This window comes from Neolamprologus multifasciatus, chromosome 7, assembly GCF_963576455.1.
Source record: "Neolamprologus multifasciatus chromosome 7, fNeoMul1.2, whole genome shotgun sequence".
Lineage (NCBI taxonomy): Eukaryota > Metazoa > Chordata > Actinopteri > Cichliformes > Cichlidae > Neolamprologus > Neolamprologus multifasciatus.
The window spans coordinates 46150020-46172398 of NC_140445.1; the positions used below are offsets into that span (position 1 = coordinate 46150020).

At 38.9% G+C, this 22379-nt stretch overlaps 1 protein-coding gene across 1 annotated transcript in view; it reads right to left on the reverse strand.

Moving 5' to 3' along the window:
- The window catches only part of map1ab (microtubule-associated protein 1Ab), an 83787-nt gene that overhangs the window by 55776 nt on the left and 5632 nt on the right, over positions 1-22379 (reverse strand). The window contains exon 2 of the mRNA XM_085168937.1: positions 20744-20845. Coding sequence (XP_085025063.1) covers positions 20744-20845 — 102 coding nt within the window. The remainder of the gene's footprint in view (positions 1-20743; positions 20846-22379) is intronic.

The window sequence follows — 22379 nt, forward strand, 5'->3', positions numbered from 1 at the left end:
CATGCTGCTTTCAACAAGCCTTAAACCTAGTGACTAAGACCATAAAACTTGCCATGAAAATGTTTACTGAGGTCACAGAGCACACAAAGTGAGGGATATTTTCACAAAGGGTTCTGCACAGCTGGACAACTCTTTGCGCAAACAGAGGAGTCGCCCCCTGCTAGCCATTAGAAATTATAACACATAAGCAACTTCCACGCTGACCCAAAATTTACGTCCAATCACAAGTCAAGGAGTTAGGAGATGATACTTTTGTTTTGGGAGAAATTTCCAGATCATTTCTTAATAAATATTTTTGTGTTTTTTTTTTTAATTACCTAAGCATGTGTTTTTATTATTAGCCATTTGATTGTGTTTATGTGCAGCCACACAGCAAATTCAAAAGTGTTAAATGCTTTGGTGTTATTAGTCTTAGAGTTAATTTTACTCTAAGTAGAGTCACATTCTTTTAATGTAACTCTGAGGTGTAAAATGATAATAGTTAAAATCGAGTGTTAAAAATGAGTGTTTCTATTTCAAATCTGGAGGTGTTACAATGGAAACATTAACTCTTGACCTCTTAACTCTGAACTCCTACAGGGGTTATGACACTAATAGAGTAAATTCACAGACTCCGCCCCCAGCACCATATGCTCCAATCGAAGCTGAAGTGAAGCCGTTTCAGAACATTTTGCTCTACATATTTGAGTTGTTTGCCATGCTTGGTAAGTCATTTTTTTCAAAGATTGTTTCAATTATTATTATTAGCTTTTACTTCTGTGGCTCTTTGGAGTTGAGACAAAGCTGTGTGGAAGGCATTAGCCATGTTGCTCGGTGATAGCATAATATTCTGTTTTAGCTAGCTGAAAGGTATTGTTTGCAGGCAAATAGTACAGCCTTGAAAAAAGCTTGCAGGTGAATTTTCAGTCAAACCTTTGGTCAAATACACTTAAAACAATGTCTAGAATGTGAAATGTTGGTATAATGGTGCTACTTGAAGCCTGAAAACGATCTCCCATAAAAAAAAAAAACAACAACGAGCAAACAGCAGTAGCAGATGTCCCGACTGAGTTCTACGTTAGCATTTAGATCCCTCCAGAGTTTTGTGCACACGGTTTAGGTAAAAATGAAAAAGGTTGAGGTTTTACATTTAGTTCAGTATTACCTGTTGCCTGTGTCCTTGTCTTTTGGCAAAATATTTTACACAAGTAATGGCTCAAAAAGGATTCTTTTTTTTTTACTGTGCTGCAATTGATTTGTGCCATTAATTAGTGTCAACTAATTTTTATTCAATCTCCACATAGGATATGCTTGTGAAGATGGATTAAGGGGGAGAGCAGAAGTGCGTTGAAGTTCCACAAAGTGATGAATGAAGGACATGCATATTGTATTGAAGAAATAAGTGATGAGAATGCTGTTATTTGCATTTACCACCTATGTCAGACCTTTTGATAAACGAAATTCTAATGAAAGTGAGAACGTGTACACTGTTACATCTTTCAGAAAATGTTTTGAAATTGTGGTGCACAGTTCAGAATAAATGTTTTTCAAAAACCATTGCGTCTTTTTAATAAATGTTTATTTCCAAAATAAATTTCTAGAAGTTCAGAACAGTAAAATTCCCGCTTTTAGAATTAATTAGAAGATAACTCTTACGTAGTTAAACTAAAATACTCTTGGAGAGTTAATATATAAACTCTTAACACCAAGTGTTAAATTATCAACTCCAGACAGATTTGGTGTTTAACACTAAATCAGAGTTAATGTACCAACTCTCCAAAAAGAGTTAAATTAACACTCTCTGGTGTGGACCCATATAGACACTTTAATAGTGTTGAAATCAAATCTGACAGTGTTAATTTGGACATACTGGATTTGGTGTGCACCACTGAAGCAGTCTACATGGTAAATGGCCTGCATTTGTATAGCGCTTTACTCAGTCCCTAAGGACCCCAAAGCGCTTTACACTACATTCAGTCATTCACCCATTCTCACATACATTCACACACTGGTGATGGCAAGCTACATTGTAGCCACAGCTGCCCTGGGGCGCACTGACAGAGGCGAGGCTGCCGGACACTGGTGCCACCGGGCCCTCTGACCACCACCAGTCACCACCACATGACAAAAAGAGTGTGGAATAGGATAAAGGGCCCTCTTTAAAATATGATTCATGAGTTTAACTAGTTAACACTGGGTAACACTCTTCTTTATTTTGAATTTGTAGTACTTAAAATCATGCATTCTGCTGCCACAGCGCTAATTCCTTTTCACACTGAGGCAGTACTGCTCCTTTGATCAATCACTATGCAGAGTAAAGCATTAGGACAGCTGGTTGTTGTTCAACAGCGCATCCGTTTCTAATGTTTCAGTCTTTAAAGTTAGTGTTTCTCACTTGATGTGGTAAACCCCGACTGAATTTTCCCCCATGAACCCGTCAACCAGGAAAACAGTACTGTGGAGACTGACTCGATGTAGGAGTTGCTCTCTATAAAACCAATGCTGATATAAAAGACTCAGCATTTACAACATATTCTAAATGGATCATGTGCTAAGACCACCTTACTGTTGGCCCTGTAGGGACACCTTTCATGATACATGAAGTAAAAAGCTCTTCCCAGAGGGATAACATTTATCCTAAATATTTCTCTCTTTACCTTCTCTTCTAAAGCACTTTCTTTGTTCTCTTAACTTCAAAAGTAACTTTTCAACTTTAGGTCTTATCTCTGTTCTTCAAAGCAAACTTTCCCGGTGCTGTTCTCATGCACCATCTTTGTCTTATTTTGTTTTCAGCAGGTTCCCCCACTTTCACCAGTGCAATCTCTCTTACGATATGCACGTCTCTTTCACTACTGCTAATTTCCTTTAGTTACTTTTTCTCTCTCTTCTTCCCTCTCACTCACTTTCTCTCCATCCCACAGACTGCAGCGATGGCAAGCCCTGGGATCAATATCAAAGCTTTGCATAATTCAGCAGCTGCTTCAATAATGAATGACGCAACGAGCCACTTTGGAAGGAAGGCTCCCTCCCTCGCTCCCTCGTCCTGACTCTGTCAGTGTCTCCCTCTCTCTGTCTCGCCTGGCCTCCCTTAGCCAGATGAAGTCAACCTGCTTTACTGTCTTCATTAATGAAAAATAACGGGCATAGATCTGCTAATGAAAGCTGGAAGGCTGCACGTCTGACTTCCAGATTAAGGAGTTAAAATCTTAACAGTTAAAATTGTTCCTTCTCTTACTTAAATACCAATGACTCAACAAAATGTTATACAACTACAAAAAAAGTGGGTGACTCACTGAGATGTGAATCGTTGTGTTGAACGTTGCCTCAATGCTACAATTAGCAATTTTACAAAGATTATCTTTGAGGGAAAAGAAGGTTTAATTCCAGATTCAAGAGTGCGAAAAAGTTGTTAGATGAGCTGCAGCTAGGACAATACAGAATAGATGAGTACTTACGTTACCAAGGGTTCACAAATTTCACAAACTTCAAAGTAAAGAAACAATTTTGTTTAACCCGAAGAAAATCTTTATCTTCTTTAGGACGGAAATTTAAGTTGAAAAATACGCCGTATCAACCACACATGCTCATTTGCACCCATGTGGGAAGGGTCAGGCTGGTGGCTGAACCACCTAAAAGAGATTAGAGTAGAGCTGTCTCTGATGACGCTGCGCTCTAAGCACTGCTGGATTAGCATTAGTATAAACGCAGTTGTAGATTGACTCCATTCAGCACCCACGGGAGCAGCTTAAAATATATCCTCGAAGATCTGAGCTTTTTAAAAAAATAATTTTTCCTCCTCCTTCAAAGTGTGACCTGTTATCTGCATTTACTGTGAATCTGTGGATTCATTTGAGCCTGCCAGTCAAAAATCAACCACCACAGCGTGTTTAGAGAGCTACTACGCAGAAGGACTTTGATGCATCCATTAATCACAATGACTCATTTCAGACTGTAGCTTTTTATTACCAATGGTGAATAGCCTCTTACTTTATTCAATGCAATGTGAATTGATTTTTTGTTACAAGTGAAACTTGAGAAGTTTTTATCTTCCTTTAACTGTGGCTTCCAAGAACCTAATATAACCTAATAAGTAAAGACCCTGACTACCAGGAAGTCTGACAATATAGTTTCCATCTTATTCTGTGTTTATCCAAAGGTTCCAGGTTACAGAGAGGGAAATGCTGCAACAGTTCAAAAAGATGAGACTTTCTTGAGAAAACTTTAAAAAAGATGATTTCATTGCTTCCTGTTTCAAATTCTTCTCCTATACAATCTCTGATGCAGAATTTTGTCAGTTCAGGAAACAAGTGTGATGACCCAGTTGGCAGTCGGCGCATTATGTGGTGACCATGTGAAGGCAACATAACGTACAACACAGGTAGCAAAAAAAAAAAAAGAACGTTAAAAAAAGTATTAGAGAAAGTGTGACTATTCATTCATGCTGTTTGTCTATACAGAAAATGAACAACAGAGATTTTTGATTTACCAGTAAGTCACGTTCCCTAAAACAACCCCCTCCTCCCTCTTCATAGCTCATGTTCATAGACAGTGAAATGATTTGAAATGTTCCTCGACAGCACTCGTATGGGACTGCATCTGGTGAAATTATTCAGGCGAACCTGCCAAAAACACGAATACAAGAAATAAACATGAAATTTTCATGTTCCACTAAGCGACGGAAGCCTGTGGCACTTATGAACTTTTCACCCTCCTCACCGCCTCTGGTCGCTGGGGAGTGTCTTACTAGAAAGCACAAGACAAGACGATGTGCAGAGAGGCAGAAAGAAAAGAGTCGACTCGGCGCAAACAGCCTTTCCACACTGGTTCATCTCAGGGCCAGAGAAACAGAAACCGACAGCTCCTTGGATGCATTTACAGCGATATGGCTGACTCTGGGAGTATTTGTAGAGCAGATTGTCCTGCAAATGTAAGTGTGTGTGTTTGTGTGCCTGCATGAACATAAGCATATGGTACACACATTGGGACTGCTGCATGAGAAAGAAGCATCTATGTGAGAGTGTGTGTGTGTTCGTGTCTAGCTATCTTTGTGAGGACCAAAATCTGCATTCTACTATACTTGTGAGAACCAACAGTCTCTTGTGAGGACATACTCACTGGTCCTCACAAGCTTGAAGGCCTTTTTGAGGCTCAAAATGTGGTTTTAGTGTCAGTGTTACAATTAGGTTATGGTTAGGTGTAAAGAGAGTTTGATTTAGTTCTCTTTTGCTAAAGATTTTGATGCATGGTCCTAGGGGCTGCTGGATCATCCATACTCTCCTTTAAGGTTCCTGATAAACTTTTCTGCTCCTCTTCTCCTTCCCTCGACGGTCCTCTTTGGCGTATACTGTAGTTGATCCCTTCTGACCACGTATTAAGTTAATGCGGAAATATTCAGCTTTTGAGTAAACAGAAAGAGTGGTATCTTAGGCATTAATTTTTAATGGTTAGGGTTAGGGTAAGGGGCTAGGGAAACCATTATGTCAATGAAGGTCCTCACTAAGATAGCTGAACGGGCTTGTGTGTGTATGTGTGTGTGTGTGAGGTCTTTTTAGGAAGGTTAAAGTGTCCCGGAAGTGAGTCGGCATGCCGCTCTCCTATTAAAGCTGCGACAAGGTGAGAGGACAGAACTGCTGTATCACTGTCAGGACAATGTTACACAGCAGAACTCACTGAGTGTAATTAAAGCCAGCAACACAGCCGGGATATGATGATGAAAATGAAGATGATACTAAATATTATAAATCTTTTTATGTCAGGTTTTACCGGTGCAGCAGACTGCCCAATGACACCATCTGTGATAAAAAAAAAATAGAGCAATAGTATGTTAAAGTACCAAAAGGCAGCCAAAATGCAGATGTGACAACCTTCCCTGCTCCTGGGGGTAAAACCCTCTGTGCTTGCTAACCATAACTTCTTCTCTTACCACGCTCAATCGATTTCTTCAAGGGAATCTAGTAGAGTTGAGCAGTGATGAAAATGTCTCCTTTCCACCATCCAGTACACAAGATGAACACAGAGATGGACACAAGAAGAAATATTTCCCATACTGGAGGTGATAGGCGAGGAAAGAGCAATGGTGCCGTAAAATTTAGAAACAGCTACATTTTTACAAGGGTTAGACATCCTCTCACTGTCGTCCTTCAGAAATTGGTACAACATGATGAACATCACACATGTCACTGGCAGAATGAAAGCTCTGACTCCAACAAATCTCGGGACCAATAAGCCAGTGAGAAAACATGAACTGGATGAAGTTTGGATTGAACTGTAATTAGGCAGTCCACCTTTTCTTCCCTTCCAAGATTTTACCACATACCATAGTTGGCAAATTTAAAAACATAAAACAACCAATGCAACCTGAAATCCCATGCATCCCTGAATAATTGTGTATTTTTGTTTTTATCAAAATTGCATGGAGGTTTCAAATTTTAGTGCAGAGGTTGTTCTCCTTTTATGCTTCCCTCAAGTATGTAGGAGAAAAAGAACTTGACAGAAACATCAGTATTAGATAGTACAAGATTTCAAAAGCATGGCATGGTCCTTGGCGCAAGACAGGTTGCTGATCTACTGGCATTTTCTGGGATCAACTATCTATAGGGTTTACTGAGAATGGTCTGAAAAAAAGAGAAAATATCCGGTGAGCAGTCGAAGTCATGTCAGAGGTCATAGAGGAATGGCCAGGCTGCCTTAAGCTGATAGGAAAGCAACAAGGAAGAGCATCTCACAACAACGTGTATGCACAACACGTCAAACCTTAAAGCAGATGGACAACAGAAGACTAGAAAAAACCTCCTGGTCTAGCTGATTTCTGCAGCCTCATTCAGATGTTAGACTCAGAATTTGGTATAAACAACATGAAAGCATGAACGCACCCTGTCCCTAACAATATTTCAGGCTGGTGTTGTTGTTGTTAGTGGTGGTATAAGAATATGAGGGATATTGTCTTGGCACATTTTGGGCTTCCTGTCATGAACTGGACGGATGGCAGGCAGATAAACCAAAGTAGATTTTAATTCACAGCTTTGTTTACATTGAGAGCTGAACAGGAACTTGAGGCTCAGACACCATCAGGGAGGACACCACAGAGAACAGAGGGAGACACAGACAGTGTATACACAGGCAGAATGGACACATCTGGGTGCACAGCCGAACAGAATCTAATTAAGTAGACAGGGGACAGCACACACAAGACAAGTGACAATCAAAATAAAACACAAAGTAACAAACACACACAAGACAAAGGACTATCAAAATAAAACACAGAGATGACCACAAGACTGATGACCACAAGAGACACTGAGGGCAAGACACAAAGACAAAACTAGGACAGACAGGGCATGAAAGGCCAATAACATAATTATAAGAGCATAGAGAACAAAACTCAGAAGCACTGGGAAGCAGGGAACAATATAATACTTAACAAGGTAATCAGTTATTATTCAGTATGTAAGGGGGCTGGTTTACAGTACTACATTGTTCTGTGGAAACAAAGAAAATAGTAAAGCAGAGTGGGTGCAGTTGTAAGCTTAAGATATGTATGAAAAAAATGAAATAAAAACAAGGGAGTTGATTTGCTAACCTCTTTTTTACTAGAATTACTGCCAATTAACCTCTATTTTACCTTTAAGTTATTTCAAGTGTAGGTGTGACCTAATAAAGTGGTTACTTAAGATGTCTAGTTGCACATTGCACTTAGTCATTGACAGGAGGTAATAGCTTCCCAACCTTTTTATTTACCACTGCAGCAGGGAGTGAAACCACTGGGCCTCAACTCAAATCCTGCTGGATCACATTTTTCTCGTGTCTCCCCCTCACATATTTCCCCTACAGCTCCTGTCTATGAAAAGAAATAAAAAATATGGGCAGGCAAGCAATTTTCCCTTTAAAAAAAAGACATCAGAAATGATCAGCAAAACTGTTATTTGATGTTGAGATGTTATTGAGCTAAGAGGTCACGATGCTGACTTTTGGTCAGTGCAGGTTTTTAGTACGCACAAGTGTCAGAGGAAGATGAAAGCTGTGAAGTATGGGCCACAGCTCTGGTGTGATTACAGCTCTGAAATCTTTGTGGCTTTCCCTCTCACATCCACATTCAAAGTACCGTCTCCAGCATGAATGATCCTAAAGCTCCAACCTTACAAGCAACTAATACCGGACTGATTCTGAACCAAAAAGACCCAGAGCGATGGTATTAGAGGTTAGAGAGAGAAAGAAATAATATGGAAACTGAGGAAAGAGAAAAAGTCTTAATGACGCAGTTAAAGCCATCAGCTGCTTAGATTTTAGGTGTAAAACTATCAATTTAAATCTAAAAGGACAAAAATTTGATAAAAAAGGAAGCGAGAGCTCATAAGAGGGTCGCTTTTGCTTTCAGATAAGCATTTTTTAGAGCCGTTTAGATTTGAATTTGGAGTACATCACAATGGGACGTGAGATAATGCTTCCTAAAATTTAAAGCAGTAAGACTAATAAGACTAATGAAAGGCTGACCACATGATGAACTTTCACATTAGCTTAAAAAATGATGATTAAAAGCTCACAGCTCAAGCTAATACTTCAGAGCAGACTGAGCAATAGCAAAAGGTTAGCATTAATCAAAGTAAGAAGATTTTTTTGAATGAAATAATCAGAGATTCAGAAGGCAAAAAAACCTTTAATATCTTTGATTAAATATAGCATCGTTAGGAATAAATGACACACGTAACTGCCACATGACAGGGACAATTTTTTACTGCATAGCCTACTGCAGACCAGAAACAGCCCGACACAGAATCTAACCCACAGTGCGTAAAGAGGACTCTCCATTTACATCAACAAATTGAAGTCTATTAGATAGATATCATTCAAACCACTTCAGCGCATTACATTTAATACCTACAGCATGCTCTAATCACTTTAATAAATATAACGGTCAATGGTAGGCCTGCTTGATTATGGCAAAAATGATAATCATGATTATTTTCACTGAAATTGAAATCTCGATTATTTGACGATATTTATTTAACAATAACAATGTATTGAATAATGACTTTAAAGATTGTCAAAATATAGTATAAAATAGTGTGCAAATACTGATAACAGTGCAAATGTTTGCAATATAAAAAATAAATAAAAAATGTAAACATCTATGTTTAGTGAACTTTGCAGTGTTGCTCTGTGGTGCAGCTACGACACTGTAGCAAAGTTTACACACTGTGTCTACTTGATCCACGTCTGACTCCGCGAACCCATAATGTTTCCACACCACTGAAGTTTTTTTTTACCTCTCTTTTCAACCAACAGCAGTCACTCTCCTCTCCAAATAACTTCTGCTTAGCTTTCCGAGCTTCCCTCGGGTCCTCTTTGTTGTGACACGTGTTCGAAATGCAGAGAGTTGTGCTCGATTTGCCACACGGAGCAGCGCGAGAGTAAAGCACGAGGGAGGTGCTAATAATCGGCTCAGTCCTTTTTTAATGATCGTTGAAAGCCCAGATCATAATCGAGATTAAAATTCGATTAATTGAGCAGCCCTAGTCAACGGTATCAAATGCTACTGTTGCATGTGCAACAATATGTCTCAGTTTTTCCAGTTTTGCACAATATGTCCAGTATCCCTCCTCTGCATGTCGAAACCATCTCAACAGTGTCGCTTTACAGTGTTCAAGGAGGAGAGATGTTGAAGGTACACGAGTTTAAATAACTGGGGTCAACCATCCAAAGCAACAGAGAGGTGAAGAAGAGAGTGCAGGCAGGGTGGAGTGGGTGTCAGGGGTGATTTTTGACAGAAGCATAGCAGCAAAGTGAAAGCGACAATTTACAAGATGGACGAGACCTGCTATGATATATGGGTTTGGAGGAGGTGGCACTACCAAAATGACAGGAGGTGGAGCCGGAGACGGCAGAGCTGAAGATGTTACATTTTCAATGGAAGTGACCAGGATTGAAAAGATGAAAAAAAAGAAGAAGATTTAGTGTGAGTGTGGCCAAAGGTAAAGGGTTTGTCAGTAAGAATGCTGTAAATTGGTTGAATCCAACTACTGGCTCAGATGAGTCAGACTGATGACGTGAATAATTTCTAACACAATGCTCTCAAAAATTATGCTCTTCTTCTCTGAGATCTTTTCCCTCTACAAAGGCATCCAGTTCATCAGATGATGATGACGATGAAGCTCATCCAGTTACTATAAGCAACCGTTTTTTTCTCGTCTTCACAATGAAGATTTTTACATAATATGCAAGAATATGTAGAACAATATGTTGTAGATGATCATAAGCAAAAAACACCATGCACTTTTTTATATATGAATTCATGATTGCCCCAGGATAATTCTATTGACTTTGGTAATTCCCTGAACTGCCATCTTTAATAAATACCAAGTTAAATTTTCACTTACATGAAATATGACTGTAATAGTTTTTTAAGATTTTAAGGCAATAACATCCACTCTAGATTAATTTTTAACTTAACCCTTAAATTTTAATTTGGCATCTCTATCAGGTTAAAACAGAATTGCATCCACTTGGTTTGTGACCAATCCTCTTGACACCACCAGCAGCCTCAGTTGCTCTTTGTGTTTATTGGTAACTATAAAGCATTAGAAGACTAAACAAGCATTGTGATGCCAGCATTTTACATATACTATAGCTTTTGAATTAGTCTGTTTGACTGGAGCTCATTGTTCACATCTTAATTTAAAGGAACATACAGTCCAATGTTTTCCAGATTTGCACAAGTAGACATTAAACTCAAAAATATGCCTATCATTCACAGTGAGGCTTTAAAATGTTCGCACTCATTAATATCACGTTGTACCTGATTACACATTAGTGATTACACATTTTGGAGCTCTTTGAGCTGCAGATTGTATCATATTTCTCAAACCAATACCAGCTAAAGTGCATCCTCTTATGGAGCAAGGTCACACACAGTGCCTCCTTCTTGTGACCTTCAGCACGTGCTCTGCCCATCCTCCACCAGTTTGACTTTAGCCACAGTTAATCGATGAAGGTCATGCAAACCTCTTTAACATTTCATCTTTGACACCTTCAGGGTCATTAGAGCGTTATTCCACTCGGGCCCTGATGGTGAGGTTGCTACAGCAACAGTCATGAAAGGCACATTTCCCTGGGCGCCAGAGCTAATTGGCTCCACCATCAAATATGAATCTTTAATCACCCGCAGCTAACTCTCACCTCGACCACATCTACGTCACGCGCCACAGAGATGACGCTCCGCCGTGTGTGTGTGTGTGTGTCCATACATACACAGGTCACACACAGGTCGGGCTGAGGGAAACATGCCGGAGGAATTGAATTCTCGAATGATTATGTTTGATTTTTCTTTACTATATTCATCATAATCATGTTGAATTCATGTATGTATTTATGCATTTTTCATGCTAAGAGGTCACATTAAGATGCAGTCTAATTCCAGTAATATGACTACCTTCATGAATTAACTGCAGTAATTGTAAAATGACGTCTATCCTGCAGATCATTTTGGAAGCCTCTTATTGAGGATCGGATCAACTATGTAGTCTTTCATGAGCCCCCCTGCCTGGGTAAGCTATCTTACTGAGCTCACCCTGCCTCTGCGTGTATGAACGTGTGTGGGAGGGAGGATCCAGGCGTAACGACTGCATTGAGTTTATTCCCACCGATTCTTTCACTTTTCTCCTTTTTCTCCGCCCACACCTCCCTCAGCAAGATTGAGCAAAGGAGAGAGAGTCAGGAAGAAACAAGGAACGTGATGCTTCACATCTCACTTCAAAGCATCTCTGGACCTTTGGGACGTTCAAACACGTTTCTCGCTAACCCAACGCACAAATTCTCACTACCTTGTTCACTGTGTTTCAGATATGTTCCTGCGTTGATGGACTAAGAGCAGCAATACATGCCGTTAAAGCTGCTCTCATTTTAAGCTACCTTCTAAAGGTGTCTCCTAAGAGTTTTGATGTGCTATTGAAACAAATGTGCCTCTATTTAGACCCTGGGAGACGTACATGCTGCCAGCTAAATAATAAAAACCTGCTTTCAAAATGTTCTGATTTGTGATCTAGACACACTGTTCTTTTCCACAGTTTGACTGCGGGCATATCAAATAAGACTGAAATTAAATAATAAATAGACATACTAATCATTACTAGAGTCACATATCTCGCCTTTGCTTCACTTCACTTAGCCTAGCAGCTTTACACATGATTCCTGTTGCACAATGAAGAAAACACTTATTTCATAATCAGGCCCAAACATTAAAAAGATCAGACAGACGGAGCAGTTCAAATAATAAATCCAAGTAAGAGCTCTGATACTCGAAACTCAAACACTACAAATGACACGCACAAGTAAACTAATCAAATAAATTAGGGACACACGCAGAGATACTTGTTAATTCTAAATAGGGGGGTTAATCAGTATAAATCGCTCACACAGGATCCGCAGGCTCTCTCACCCGCTCCTCACCTGGGTATCTGTGTGGCAGACACTTCGTTGTGTGTCTGTGTGTGTTTGTGTGTATGTATACAAGCTACTGCTTCACAGAAAGTGCATCACTTAAGGGCTTTTTGATTTGTCATTGTTTAAAGAGTAGGACCAGAGAAGTAGGCAGCGTCTCTGTGCAGAAATATCAAGTCATCCCTGCAGTACTCCGTTTCAACACTGGGGGGCCACTGTGTAATATTAATAGGCTGCAGAGTGGATATCTTGAGTACAGCATGTGTTTTATAAACGTCAGCTTATAAAGTGAACCCTCAAACTCCTATCATCAAATACATTGCCCTCAGTTTCTGACACGTCGTTCTGCTTTTTCATCGTGACAGGCAGATGTTGTAAAGCAGACTCGAGCATCTTTTTAACTGGAAAGGTGATTGTGTTCCCTTAACTGTAAGGCTCTGTATTGAACAGCAGTGTCATCATGCTCCTACTGAATGCACCCATTAAATGAAAAGCGATCACCATGGAAAACCTGATGTAACATTTTATATGTTAGATCAATTTTCTATCTTCCATATTTAACCTCAACTGTATTACGGTAACACAAAACTTCCCAGTATGGCCCTTCAGTGATGTTTTTGAACTTCAAATACAAAAGCACAGCAGTGGGTGTTTCACTTATTTAGCAGTATAGTTGGCCTCTGCTTTCAGGAGATAAAAACAGACCTGAAACATATCTATAGACAAACAGCAGCTGTACTCTGGATACAGTAACTGTATCATGTTATCAGTGAGAATGGGTAAATCTCGTGGGTGAATCCCAGTGCATCCGTATTGTGATCTGACCTTAAGATCAAGATAAAAGGAAGCCACCCTCCTCATTTCACAAGAATGCACAGAGCTTCATAGATGTTTATTACAGAAAACAGAGTACTGTGAAGTGTGAAGACATAATTCCAGCTAGTTTTGAACAGCATGCTGTGTGATTCTAAATAATAATGGTGATTAGAAGTGCTGTACTCTTCCCATTTAATGACACACTAACAAGCAAAGCTTCCAATGCTTTTGTTAGTTCACACTTGGATATGGTTACTAATGCAACAAGGAGGCTATATATCTAATTGTTAACAGTGCAACCAACCTTGGTTGTGGTAGCACGACCTTGATAGTTAGCAGGATCTGAATAATCCTGCAATGTTTCCGTTTTCTCTGCAGTTACCATGAAGCTCAGAACTGGTTTTGAGGGCAGCTAATCTACGTCTGAAAATATAAATGACACCTCCATATACTGTTGTCCCAACTAGCTGACAACAGCCCCCTGGAGAAAACAGTGCTTTCATTACTGAGAAGAGACCAGCTGCTAGAGCGTTATAAGATAAGTGTCCCCTCACGGTGTTTTACCACCAGAGAGTTTGGATACAAAGAAGAAATCCACCAAAAAACATTGTGCATTTCAATGGGGCTGGCAGCACAAAGGCTTATCTGGAAAGGAAAAATTGTAGTAGAGCTGTAAGTTTCAGAAACAGGCTCACATTGGGCTGCTGACTTTTTAAATGTTCTCTTAATACTTCCTTTGCTCTAAATATTTCCTTAAAAATAAATCGACTTTACGCTATTTCAATTAAGTTCATTTCAATTTTATTTATATAATGCCAAATGACAACAGTCACTCCAAGACCCTTAATATTGTAAGGGTAACAACAATGCAGTAATACAAAAAAACCTCAAAAGACGATTCCCCATCAGCAAACACTTGGTGACAGTAGGAAAGAAAAACTGCCTTTTAACAGGAAGAAACCTCCAGCAGAACCAGGCTCAGGGAGGAGCAAAACAGGACGAAAGACACACTGTGGAAGACAGCCAGAGATTGATAATAACTAATGATTAAATACAGAGTGGTTTATAAACACATAGTATTTCAAAAGTCTTGAATCATCCCACATTCCATTATATTTTGAGTTATCTCGACTTATCTTGACTGGTCTTGATCAACACTTCTCCAGGCTTTCTGAAGGTCTTTCAGAGTTTTTTCTTTGGGCATTAACTTAACACTGACCTAAGAATCATTCAAGTATAAATTGGCACCTTTCTCAAGGGATGAGTCAGCGTTACTTCCAAACGTAACTAGAAAAAATGAAATTGGGTGGTTGTTACATTTACAAGAGTTTAACTTTTCATGTTTAACAATTTCATGTTTCTATGGTGAACATAATTAAATCATGTAGGATCTGCATGAAATTCAACAACTTAATTTGTTCTTGTTGAGATGACATGATACAATCTAGTAAGTGGTCAGTTGCCTGGACAAGATCACACGAGATTTCAAACCACAGGAAACTCTCCGGGGGAAAGACAACCATACACACACTACGTGTATGCTATTTCTATTTATTGTGGTTTAACTTGTCAAGGACAAAAACGTAAAGAAAAGTTTGCATCAAGCATTGTAATCATAGCTTTCCTACTTTATTTGTCCAAAAACTGGACAAGTGGAGGACAAAAGGAGAAGTGGCAGACCTAAAAAAATGGCCGGAGGCAGAGCTGGAGGAAATGACCTGGTCTGGACATCTCTGTAGAAACTACTGGAAAAGTGATGAACTGAAATTGAACTGTAAACAAAAACATATAAAACTGAATACAAATCAAAACAAAAACTACAAAACCAAACTGAACTATAATTTGTTTGTCCCTGGCACACCTGCAAACAGCAGTCTAATACTTTAACTTAAAAGGACTGCAAGATAACATCTTGACAAAGCAGAACATAATCAATGCACTCTGTTGACCTTCCTACATCTGATCAGAGAAGCGATTGGCCCTCCCTCGCCGTATCAGCTCATTTCCAAAATCAGCCCACAGGGTAGCACTACAGCCGATTTCCAACAAGGGAAATTTTCCATCAACCCAACGAAATGTGATCTCCACATCTATTTCTGCAGTGCAGCCATTGGATTGCTCTGCATCAAAGTGCTATTGATTTAGCTTGTTGTCCTGCACTAAGGAAAGAATGGTGGGATAATCAGGAGCAGTCAATAGTCCCAGTTTCCATCCTCCGCCCTCTGGTCTCAGTGGCCTCACAGTTTTCAAAAGGGATGAGGGACTTTCAGTGATCTCCCTTATCAGTTGTTTGAAAGCACGCCATTGCTTTTCAGCACAATGTACAGCATGTAAGAATGAATAAATGGTTCTTTTTATAAACGTAGCCCCTAAATACTAGAGACAGTCTCACAAGGATCCTGTAGTCAGAATTAAAAATACACTCCCTCTACACATGGTTAAGCATTGAGTTTTATCTGTTGATATCACAAACACATGAATTCATCAACAACAGGGAGTTCCACACTTCTCCTTCACCTCATCTCTTTTCCAAACAAGAAAAAACCCCAGCCATACACTCAGTGTGTTTACATTCTTTCATGCACCGTGTTAGTGATCAGTGCTCACTTTGAGCACAAGGTTTACACAGGAGATGGCTTTGCTAGATGTGTGTTATGATCTGTGAAAAGAAAAAGAAATAAGGAGCCTTTCCTCGGCTCCCTTAACAATGCCATTCCTATAAACAGTCTCTGCAGAGTCCTGAGATTTAGGAGACAGGAGAAAACACAATCTGAAGCTTAAAGGTACAATATGTATATTTAACAGCTAGATGCTTTGTCCACTGAAGAGATACCATATCACATACATTATTACATGGATTCTTTTTAAAGGAAACCAGGCAGCAATTCGTCTGGTAGGAAAGTCTGAGAAAAACACCATATTGCGAAAAGTATTTGTTCAACTACCTTGACACATATATGAACTTGAGTGCCATCCCATTCTTAATTAAATTAGTGTTTAATATGACCCTTTGCAGCTAGAACAGCTTTAGCTCTTCTGGGAAGGCTTTCCATACATTTAGGAATGTTTATGGGAATTTTTGATCATTCTTCTAAAAGCACATTTGTAAGGTCAGACACTGATGTTGGAAGAGAAGGCCTGGCTCATAGTCTCCATTTTAGTTCATCCCAAAGGTTTTTTATCAGGTTGAGGTCAGGACTCTGTGCAGGCCAGTCACGTTCTTCTACACCAAACTCACTCATTCAAATCTTTATCTTTAATCTCTGTGAACTGGTGTCATGTTTAAACAAGAAGGGGCCATCCCTAACCGGTTCCCAAAAATTTATTATTTAATATCCATGATATTGTCCAAAATGTCTTGCCTTTCCTTTCACTGGTACTAAGGGATCGAGCCCAACTCCTGAAAAACAATCCCACTCCATAACACCCCCCCCCCCTCCACCAAACTTTACACTTGGTACAATGCAATGAGACAAGTACTGTTCTCCTGGTAACCACCAAACCCACACTCGTTCTTGAGTAATACCACTTTGTGTATAGTACATTTATATCACTACCAAACTGTTCTCAGTCAAACATGAGAGAAAAAAAAGTCTTATGACTAAGACCTCTCAGTGAAGGACAGGTGGTCAATAAATTAAACAACCAATAAATAAAACAAGGATCAAACCTCCAACTGTACCTATGCTTCATCTCTCCTCTCAGAGAACTAGAGACCTGCTTGGGTTTTTGGGTTTTTTCTGGTCCATAAAAAAACTTTTTTTTTTCTATATAATATATTAGCAGTATATAATACTTTATATGTTGCAAGTTAGGATTCGGGGGGATTGGGGTCTTTCGTTTGTTCTGAGTCTAATCCATAATAATAAGTCATACTTTATTAATTTTAGAGAAGTATTAGTTTCTTTTTTTGTCTTCATAATAAAATTGAAGAATTGAAGTGACTGAAGTTTTGAAATAAAGCTACAAACTCAGGCGTGCTGAGGGTATCACTGTTAGAAAGAGCGCCGGAGCAGGTAGAAAGAATGCCTTCCTTCACATTTCTTTCAGTTTTATGCTAACATTTAAGCCACATCAGGCTCTGAGCAAAGGCATACTTTTATTTATTTTAATGTAAAAATACTGAATGTGAGAAAAAAAAATTCATTAGTGGGTTCATTTTATCCACTTTGCTTCACAGGTGGGCTCAAATGGTGAAAATGCCATCCATGCTGTATGTTTTTCATTTGAATTATATTAAAATCCCTTGTAAAAACCTAAAGTTTAAATAAAAGCATTTTGTTAAGTCAATGAACAGCCATATTAAATAATCGAGATTACACTTAATGACTAAAAATACTGGTGATTATGTTTTTTGATGTATTTGAGCACAACTTCTGCTGATTAGTTAGTTATGGTTTCTAAACTCTTCCACTTCCACTGATTTGTTGCTATGGCAGCATCCTATTACAGCACCACGATCAAATTAATAGAGCTCTTCAGAACGACCCATTGTTTCACAGTGTTTGGAAAAGCAGACTGCATAGCTAGGTGCTTAACTTTATATACCTGTGCCAATCAAACTGAAAACATTGAATTTAAAGATTAACAAGTGTGAACAAGTGTAGCATAGCAACAGCTGTTTTAACATAACTGACACATCACTAAGACTCAGAGCACAATAAGAGGATATTGAGGATATGCAGTGATAAGATAGTTCAGGTGCAAGGTTTGTGGACAAATTCTGACAATCTCCAAAGAAAACACAACTTACAAACATCCAGTGTGCACACAAAAGGATTCAGCAATGCATCCACGGGGACAATGTCTCTCAAATCAATGACAGTAAGAGTCATAAATCGATACTGCTTCTTTCAATACAATATGACTGCATTCAAGATGCATTCAGTGTCAAAGTAACACTGACATAAATATTTAAAAAATATATCCAAAAAAACAGGAACTTAAGCTTCATATGTACTTGTCATCCTGCGTTCAAAGCTGAAACACTGTTACACGTGCAGCAGTGGTATTAACAAACAGCAGCTTTAAGCACAAAAAGAAGGTGAATCACACCGATTCAAATGAGTGGAGGAGTCGTTCCTTAGAAGAGTAACCCTTTAAGACAGACTGGATAACAGATGGTATGAAAGACAGTAATAATGTTTACTGTTTCACAGGAATTCCAGTGTTTCCTTTGAATGTGTTCTCTTTGTTTAGCAGTTGTCTTGAAAAATGCTGTGTCACTTTCTGCTGACTGCAGCTCCTGCTTAGCATTTGCCATCTGTGCAGTCTTGCTGGTCTTTCTTCTGCATATTTGTATATGTTTGATCCCTTCAGGCTCTTACCTGGAAGATGATTGAAATAATTCCCAGTTTAGCATCCACTGCATGCTCAGCCTGGGCTCTGAGCCTAAAGTGCTGCATTATATAGATGGGTGAGCAAGCACTCTCTCTCACGCTAACACATGCACACATACATCTAACACCACAGGTCCACAGCTCTCTGCAGATTCGCTGTGGTGGTTATAGTCACCGCACAGCTTTGATGCAATGCAGATGAATTAAATGCCTAAACGATCAATAGCTCAAATGATTACAATAAAAATTGATTTCTGTGATAGTAGTAGTAGTTTGATGTGCTTTGTTATCATTTAAAATCCTAATAATAAACTAATCATGGTTAGCAGTAAGGTAAAAACTCTGAAATTATGTAAATTTTTGCCAAAAGATCTCAATATATCATTTTTTAATCAATGTAATTAAAAAAATACTGAAGTAAATAGGTTAGCCAGGCAAATAAAGTCATCCAATTAAACCTCAAATAAGCCTTAACCTAAATTAATTTTTATTAACAAATCTGAAGCAATATTAAAGTGGTCCTCTTATTCTTTTCCTTTTATGCTACACAGAGGGCTGTGAACCATATTCTTATATTGCTTCACATTATTTTTTAATTTTAGACAAGGATGACCTGAGAAAATATAAAATGCAGTTTTTAAATGATGACTTTATTCATTAAGGGAAAAAGCTAGGTCATCTCAATCTGATTTAAGTCCAGACTTTAACTAGGCAACTCCAAAACCTTTTGGGGGGTTTTAGCGATTCGGAGGCAGACTTGCTGGTGTGTTTAAGATCATCGTCCTGTTGCAGAACGTTTGCTTCAGTTTCAGGGCATTAACTGAGAGTTGTAGATTGTACTTCATGATTTTCTGGTAAAGAATTTATGTTTCCATCAATTATGGCAAGTGGTCCAGGTCCTGAAGCAGCAATGCAGCCCCACATCATCACACTACCTGTTGGTCTCTTTTCATGAAATGCTGTGTTAGTTTTACACCAGATGTAACGCGACTCAAACCATCCAATCTGTTCAACTTTTGTCTCGTCAGATCAAACCACCAACCTTCCAATTAGTAGATGACTTGCTCTACCACCTGAGCAATTCCAGTGAGCTCCTTAATGAGCCGACTGTGCGCTCTTGAAATAGTTTTCGTAGCCCACTCCTGGTAAGTTTCACCACTGTTCCAAGTTGCCTTTGGATAATGGCTCTCATTGTGTTTCACAGGAGTCCCAAAGCCTTAGAGATGGCCTTGTAATCCTTTCAGGACTGATAGATGCTAATGACTTGTTTCTCATCTGTTCGTGACATGATGTGTTGCTTTCTGAGATCTTTTAGCCTACTTCACTTTGTCACACAGGTTCTGTTTAAGTGATTTCTTGATTTAACAGGTCTGGCAATAATAAGGGCTGGGTGTGAAATTCAGTGCACTTTTAAAAAAAGATTTAATAAGGGGTAGCAATTACTTTTTTACTGCACTCATTGTATACTCTCAGTGTATACTGTCAGTAAGTGGACACTTAATGATTGTCCACTTACTGAAAAATAATGAGGTCTTCCCATTGTGATTATGATGATTGGGACGAGGCTTTCCATTATCTGCATGTCTGCTGGGGGCATGGAGCTAAAACAGCTCATTTCAAAAAATGACGGACAGGCCCAGCGTGAGATAAATAACATTATTTTGAAATGTGAATCGTCCAAGGTTACTCTAGCAAAGTCCAAGAATAAAAATATGGAGTTGTTATTAGTATAACAGACCCCCTTTAATGATCTAGGTGTGTTTGGCAGCTTTGAATAATAGCATCTATTGACCGGATAAAGACAAAAATCCATAAACTGAAAACTACCCACAGAATACTCAGTGGTGAACAAATAAACAAGCCTAACTAGCCTAAATCCACCCAGAAACACACAGAAACCAAAAAAGATCTTCACTTGATTAAACTGAGCACATCTACAAAATATCACACAGGTCGATAAAACACTAATGATTTATTCTGTATTTTATATCTACTTGCATTCAGTTCAATTCTTGCTAAATGTTGAATTTAAAGACTGGAGCTACACTGTCACGATAATGCAAAAATATACAAGATAATAAAAAAAAAAAGCTTCATTGTTTAGGATGTTATTCAGAATACGTTGCTGGTTTCTGTCAAGTCATTTCCAGGCTCATAAAGAGCCACATCACACTGACCTCTGACCTCGGAGGAGAAGTGGGCAGAGTGGCGAGTTATAAACAGCTGCAGCTGCTGATCAAGGTCGCAGCACTTGAGGTCGACGTCCCAGGATCGAATTCCTGCCAGGAAGAAAGACAAAGATTGTTAAAGGACAACGTGATGCAGTGAAGCACAGGCATTGGTGAAACTAAGCAAACTTTTCTGAGCCTTTCTTTTATCTGTGTACTTGAGGTAACCTTTTATCAGATGCTGCTGTCGTGTCTTGTCTTTCCTCAACTCGCTTTCTGAATTCTGTTTGGGTTTTGGGGAAGGTCAATGACCTGAAACCACTTCATATGTTCAAAATGTCCAGAAACTCAAAGCATCACATGCATTTCTCATTTCAGAAATACTAACCTTAAAAACCAGTGAAAGCACATTATATCCACAGCAGTATTACAGCCTCTGATGACTTTTAGTCAGCGAAAGGTTTCTGACATGACATCATGCACACATTGCTTGAAACTTGTCCACTATATTGGATGTTATACATTTTTTATGAGAGTGTGAACAGGGTCTTATTCACTTTACCCTAAAAGTGAATAAAATGTCATTGTGCCACATGTCCAAAATGGCAGATGAGTTAATGTCATATGGCTAGTGGTCAGTTCTGTGTGGTAAAGGTAGATGTTGGTTTTGGTGATTTTATGAAGTTCTTTTGAACAGTTTACACCCTGTTGTATGCTAATCTGCCTCATTTGTCTGGTGAACACTGTAAATTAGTTACACACAAGGTGAAAATAATTCAGAAATCCAATCCGTTCTTAGATTTCTTTAAAGCTCTGAGTGTTTGTAAAACCATCGGTGGACTTATTAATTGTAATTGGAAGCCACAGGACTTTGCCTAGAGTTGGATATCTGGCCAAACTGAGTAGAATAAGAAAAATCCCACGATCGCCAAGCTTTAGACGCCCTCTGAAAAGATAACAGAGAAATGAGCATCTCATCACACCTTTAGGCTTTCATAGCTGACTAGCTATGAAAGCCTACTTAAAATATGGTAAACTATCTTTAAAAGATTCTGAGAGTACAACAAGACAAATAATTGGTCTTCTTTTGTAACCCTTTCTAACTTTTGTTATGACATTTAAGAGTAAGCAGGAGTTCCTGTATTCTCTGGTCTTACAGGTCAAAAACTAAACTGTTCGGGCAGTTTTGTGTTTGTCAGCTATATGTCTGACAAACACAAAATACTCACCATTACCTGGCTAATCCCATTCCTACAGTATAGCTTGTGATAGTAGCAACATGTCATGGGTAGGCTAATCTAAACTAAATCTATATTTGGAAAGAAAGAGAGAGAAAAAAAATCCCATTACTCCAGCAATGCATGTGTAAGTCCTTCTTTGTAAGAGTACAAAAATCCGAAAGGGGCCACTTCCATGAGAAAAAAAACAGGATACTTAACATGTACATGTACTGCTTGTCCATTTTTTCCCCATATGGGCAGAGAGGTCCTTGAAGAAAACCTGCTGAGATTGATCCAGTTAAGTTCAAGACTGAATCTTATTGACTCTTCAGTCCTTTGAATTACAAGGCTCCAGTGCATCTGGCTACTAACCATGTGTTAGCTTGTTAATATGTGTAAATGGAGTGTTGATGGCTTACAACAAA